Source organism: Herpailurus yagouaroundi, unplaced genomic scaffold, assembly GCF_014898765.1.
Source record: "Herpailurus yagouaroundi ecotype Mexico unplaced genomic scaffold, PumYag 184, whole genome shotgun sequence".
NCBI classification, from domain to species: Eukaryota; Metazoa; Chordata; class Mammalia; order Carnivora; family Felidae; genus Herpailurus; species Herpailurus yagouaroundi.
Window position 1 is genome coordinate 28,392,503 of NW_024412415.1, and position 5,841 is coordinate 28,398,343.

The following is a 5,841-nucleotide window of genomic DNA, read 5'->3' on the forward strand; positions in this document are numbered from 1 at the left end:
TTCAGGGATTTGCCCTATAGATTAGATATCACAGGTTTTGCTCCTTTCCATTTCAATAGGCTGCCATCCCTACTGGCTCTCCATGGGGCCAAGTTTCCTGAACTGTGCAAGCTGAGGTGAGTTGAGGCACAAAAGCTTTGATACTGGGTATCTTTTGGATACCATGCCAACTTGTAGTTCCAGGTAGTTAATATGTGACACCACATTCCTTTCGATGTATCAGATCTTTTTTTTTTTTCCATGTTTACTTTCAGAGAGAGCTGAGCAGCGGAGGGACAGAGAAAGGGAGACAGAACCCCAAGCAGGCTCCACGCTGTCAGTGCAGAGCCTAACACCCAATGTAGGGCTCGATCTCAAGAACCATGAGATCATGACCCCAGCCAAAATCAAGAGTCAGATGCTTAACCAACTGAGGTACTCAGGCACCCCTAATGATGTCATATCTTTGCGAAGCTGGGTTTTGGGTCATTGCTGTGATAAAAAGCAAGTACTACGCAAAAATCAGTGTGGAAGAAAGGAGATAGCAGTTGTCTAGTCTGATCCCAATTTTGAGAAACCGTGCAGTGCCCAAAAGGGACACCCATTCGATTACTAATGTGGTCATTTAAGAATGAGATAAAAAATACTTTTGTTTTTAATTTACATTAGAACCTAACTACTTAATGTTAACTGTTAGGTTTTGTTTTGGCCAAGGAACTCTGAAAAAATTACTGAGACTCTAAAGATACCATAAACCAAGCAAGTTTGGAAACGTTTGGGTTACTTACTTCTCCATATATTAAATACATTCCAAACTTTGGATAGTTCTTCAGTTTGTTTTTTGTTTTTTGAGAGAGAGAGAGGGCAAGCAGGGGAGAGCAAGCAGAGGGAGAGAGAATCTCAAGCAGGCTCCACACTCAGCATGGAGCCTAATGCAGAGGGCAATGGAGTGCTCAATCCCAAGACCCTGAGATCGTGACCTGAGCAGAAATCAAGAGTCGGACGCTCAACAGGTTGAGCCACCCAGGTGCCCCAAGTTTTTCAGTTCTTGTGCCACATTCCTCTTGTATATGAATATGTTTAAGGATCAGCCTTCCAGATTGGGGGTGAATATATAGAAACATCTCTTGATAGCAAAGGCCCATCTTAAGTGCCTACTTTAAAGGTAACAAGTCAAATACAAGCAGTCCAATGTGGCTAGAGGGAGATACACTCCACTTCCTAGCTCCCTAGGATCACTCCATAAACTATCAAAATGACAAGGAGACACCAGAGCCACTCAACACACATCTGTAATCAGGTGTGCTCATGTGTCTGGATCAGAGAATTCCATGCCATCTACCATTCCCAACCAGGACATCCTGGGGTAAATCATGCTACTCCTGATGTCTCCTCTCAAATTTCCTACCCCAAAAGGAGCTTCCTATAACCCAGACCCCAGCTGCAGTTATTCTACTAAATTATACAGCATGTTAGGGCCACAAAAACGCAAACCATTACATTATAATTACTCTGTAATTAGACTGATTGTTACAGCATTAAATATGTACTTCTGTAAATGTGTTTCCATAGTTACAATAGCAAACTATTTTTAGAATTAACAAATAATGGACTTCTTTCCATTTTTTAATTGTTTAGCCCACTCACAGCAATTTGGAAAAGGGCTGAGAATCAAATATTTAGGGTTTCCAGTCCTGAAATGAGACAAACTAATCAGAATACACTTCTTAAAATGTTTATACCAAATTCACAGACACAGTATACATATAAACATATAGCATATTCACACATACTTTAAAAAAAATAAAAAGGGGAATTTGCCCATAATCAAAACTTTATTGAAAAACTGACACCAAAATAGGAGATGACTGTTGTATACCTTACAAAATTAAACATAATTACATTATCTTGGTAGATTAACCGGAATTATTGAACTGATAAGGCTTTCTGCGATAGAACACAAATTCAAGAGGTTGTGTGATCATTAGTGTTGCTTTCTTCTAAATGAACACCCTGCAAAGGAATCACAAGAGCACGTTAAACAAGTGTACTCTATCTCTAGTATAGTTTTAATGACAAAAAGTACTTTTTAAATTAAAAAAACAAAGTTTTAGGAATATTAGATTAACATTCATATATACGTTATTTATCCTTTTATACTAGAACTTTATTATAATAAATCTTGTACATTTGAATTTATTCTGATGTGACTATAACTATTATTCCTGTATTTATTCTGATGTGACTATAACTATTCAAATGCTATGTTGGAGTCTACATAAGACCATGAGCCTAAATTCAACAGTTAAAACTTTAACGCCAGCTATCAGAAAATGCAATCTTAGTTTTTAGGAATTATTTTGAATCACTTCCCAAGAAACTAATTTTGATTAGGATGCTCTTCAAGTCTGCTAGGAAAACTCTAATACCCTATTAATCATCCATCAGCACATGGGCACAAAACTCCAAGATCATGGCATGATATAAAGGTTTAAAAACTCTTGCAAGTATACTTTTGAGAGCAACACTACACTTAAATATCGTATGCTGACCTCATACTTAGATCTCACCAGCTCACACAAAATAGATTTTAGATTAGTTCCCAAACCACTTATAACTCTTCTGGTGAGAACAATGTGGAATTCACAACTCCCCAAAATATCACAAGCAAATTTCAAATATAATTATGGAACTATAAATCTATAAGTACTACTATGGAAAACAATATTCATAATTACTCTTTTTTTATCTTGGTGCACAAAAGTGAAAGAGCAACTCAAACGGGATTTTTAGGGGCACCCGGCTGCCTCAGTCAGTAGAGCATGTGACTTGATCTCAGGGCTGTAAGTTTGAGCCTCACACTGGAGGTAGAGATTACTTAAAAATAAAGTCTTTAAATAAGTAGATGAATAAATAAATAAAAATTTTTAAATGAGATGTTTAATTAAGCAGGTACTCACAAATCAAAACCTCTGGCATTTTAATTTATACATTCGTTTTCTGTTGCTTAGCCAGCAATGATAAAAACTGTCTTCAGTCAAATGCATCAACTATATATGAAACAAAATATTTATGATGGAATTTTTTAAATTCTATGGTTTTAAAAATCTGTATGTCCTATTGTATGTAGTTATTGTTTGGCTCCATTTTGACTTATGTTTAATATTCCAAGTTAAACAAACTAAATGACTAACTGTAACAGAATTAGGTGTTCCAAACTAAGAAAAATAATAGTTACATGAGTTCTTTACAAAGTCAAGAATATAAACTTAGCCATCTGAGCAGGGTACTCTTTACTGAAAGAGCATACGATGAAAGATACAACTATTTTGGTAATAATGAATTTAAGATTTCTTTTAAACTGGTTTTTAGCAAAGGAAGACATTTATAATCATAAAATCTCATCACTGGGTTAGAAACGGCCAAATGACATACCTTCTGTGAGTCTGGCCTTTCCTCCCGTTGGCTGGCACAACACTGTTGAACAGCCTACACAAAGAACCACCGTCTGAGCATGGCTGAAAACCGTGGTAATCTTGTAGCAACCTAGAAAAAGGGCAAATTGAAAGCGAAAAGCAGAAGAAAATAAAGCATATTGTTCAACATATTTCTAGCAAAGACTTCGTAAAAGATTAAGACTTTAATGTTTGCAACAGCAAGCCACATATTTAACGTCACATAAAAAATGTTTTTAAAAGCCAACAGGTGAAGTTAGTAATATATTTTATTGAACTATTTCCAAAATATTATTACCATTGCAACATGTAATCAATATGGTTTTTGTGTGTGTATGTGCTACATCTTAAAAATCAGGTGTACATTTTACACTTAAGGACTATTTCCCATTTTGGCCACATTTCCAGTGCTCAGTAGCTGCCTATGGCTAATGGCCACCACACTGGGCAGCACAGCTTTACACTGAAGAATCAACATACTTTTCATGATTAGTTTCAAGAAAACTAACCATCTGCATAGCTTCACACTTAGTAAGTCAAATGTCATATCCCCTTTGGAGTCTCCTCTTCACCACCCCCGCCCCCAAATCTTTCTATGGTTTGAATAGTTTACTAGGAAACTGTCCCTTTTGACATTCCAATTCTGTAATCCCACTGCTAGTCAACAAAGGGTCCTAAGGGATCTAAACATACACACCACATTAGCAATCCCTTCAGAAATTTTCCTTGAGAAAGGAATTAAGATCTGAAATTTTACCTGGGCATTTTACATCCATAAAATAGGAATTTGGGCTTTGAACTAGACGTTTCTTCTTATGTTTTTTCTTTTCCTCTTCCAAGGACGGGTGGAGTAAATCTCTAGCCAACTGAATAAAAAAAACGTATTATTATTCCCAGAATGAATCCACAATGGTGGCAGATTTAACCAGACTTAAAATACACACGCAAAAAAGGGAATTAAAAGTCATACTCAGCCGACGCAACATGCCAGATACTTGTTATTTTTTTAGCCTGTTAACTTTAATCCATACTTTTTATAATGCTTGTGTTCTCTACGTCCCGGTCAAGGAACTCTAGGACGATCAAGAAGCATATGGTAAGGTTAATCTCGTTCTTCTTTAGTCTGCTGAGTAACAGTCTCCGATAAAAACAACACTGTGGTGCTAAGTAAGAACTTGACCCCAACCGTGCACCCGCTGAAAGTAGAAATCGCTGAGGTAGACCGGAGTGTGCCAACACGGGGGTGACTTCTGCCCCCGGGGTTCAACATCTGATCTGACAGGAACTCTGAGCGGCTGAAGCCTGACTGTCCTTGATGCAGTTAACAAGTAAGGTAACTGCGAAGACAGTTTTGAAAAAGGAAACCAGCAGAAAATCGCTTCCGAGACGAGAGAACCACCAAGCACAAGGAGAGCAAAAAGACTCCAAAGACTACAGTCTCGCGAGCGCCCACCCAAACCCAAGAAGGCTGAGTGTTACCGAGAAGCTGTGTCCCCCTAGCTAGGGGCTCGAGACCTAAGCACTGGGCGGCCCCGGGTCCACCCCGCTCCACGCCCATGCAGGGCCCGACACGCCGCGCCGTCCAGGCAAGTCCCAACAAGTCCGCCACGCGCGGAGGAGCTGCGCGATCCGCGCCCCTGAAATGCGTTAGGCAGGGACCCCCGGGCCCGCGGAAGCGTCGGGCTAACCCGCCCCCAGGACCCCTAGACAGAGAAGCCCGAAATAAACGGAAAGCCAGAAAGTAAACAACTCACAGGCATGTTGATCCTTTCGCAATCCCAGCCAGTCCCGATCTCTAAGGCGACACCCCTAACGAGCAGCACGCGATCTGGCGAGCTGCATCAACTTCCGGGATAGAGGCGGCTGGGCGGAGCGGAGCGTCGGGACCGGCGGGCCGGTCCGCTCTAGGCGCTCCTCTCGGTGGTGGGGGTCGGCTTCGGCCGGGTCAGCCGATCAGGGGCTGCGGGAGAGGCCCTGAGGTTCCCCTCGTGCCGAACGCCCGAACCGCACCAGCCTCGCGGGCTCCTGGGCCAGGGCCGCCGGCCGTAGGGCTGCGCGTCGAGCCAGCGGTGCCCGGAGTGAGGCTCAGGCGGTGTGTCCGGCTGGGAAGCCTCCTGGGGCTTAGGCCGCGGAGGGGGAACGCTGACGGCCGCCTGAGCCCCGCGGCATAGGGGAACCCGGCGGGCTTGGTGGGTGGCCCCCGCCACGGTCCTGGTCGCCAGGCCCCCGGCTCTCGCCGCCGTTCTCTGTTCGTTTTTTAAAAAATAGTAGCGTCAATCGAAACCGTTAACCCGTGTTGGAGAAATTATGAAGGGTTCCTATACTTGAGCATCCACCTTCCAAGATACTCGTTAAGTTCTTTGTGGGATGCGGCTGTGCCTTGGGTTAGCTTCGCCCTGAAGTTTTT

General features: G+C 42.0%; 1 protein-coding gene across 5 annotated transcripts; it reads right to left on the reverse strand.

Moving 5' to 3' along the window:
* Positions 1-1,795: 1,795 nt before the first annotated feature.
* On the reverse strand, positions 1,796-5,309 carry RPS27L (ribosomal protein S27 like). 5 transcript variants are annotated; one of them, XM_040492896.1, is made up of 4 exons: positions 5,189-5,309; positions 4,192-4,300; positions 3,415-3,525; positions 1,796-1,992 (listed from the first exon to the last, which is right to left on the reverse strand). In XM_040492896.1, exons 1-4 carry the CDS (start codon positions 5,192-5,194, stop codon positions 1,964-1,966), a joined length of 255 nt encoding a protein of 84 aa, XP_040348830.1. In that variant the 5' UTR covers positions 5,195-5,309; the 3' UTR covers positions 1,796-1,963. The 5 variants fall into 5 exon arrangements, with proteins under 5 accessions (XP_040348830.1, XP_040348833.1, XP_040348832.1 ...); XM_040492899.1 differs by lacking the exon at positions 5,189-5,309 and adding an exon at positions 4,914-5,074; XM_040492898.1 differs by lacking the exon at positions 5,189-5,309 and adding an exon at positions 4,466-4,846.
* Positions 5,310-5,841: the final 532 nt, after the last annotated feature.

Coding starts and splice junctions, on each gene's coding strand:
- RPS27L (XM_040492895.1), bottom strand. CDS start 4,420: ATGTTGCGTCGGCTGAGTATGACTTTTAATTCCCTTTTTTGC. Junction 4,301..4,378: donor CTTTTAATTCCCTTTTTTGC/GTGTGTATTTTA, acceptor TTTTTTATTCAG/TTGGCTAGAGATTTACTCCA. Junction 1,993..3,414: donor AAAGGCCAGACTCACAGAAG/GTATGTCATTTG, acceptor ATTCCTTTGCAG/GGTGTTCATTTAGAAGAAAG.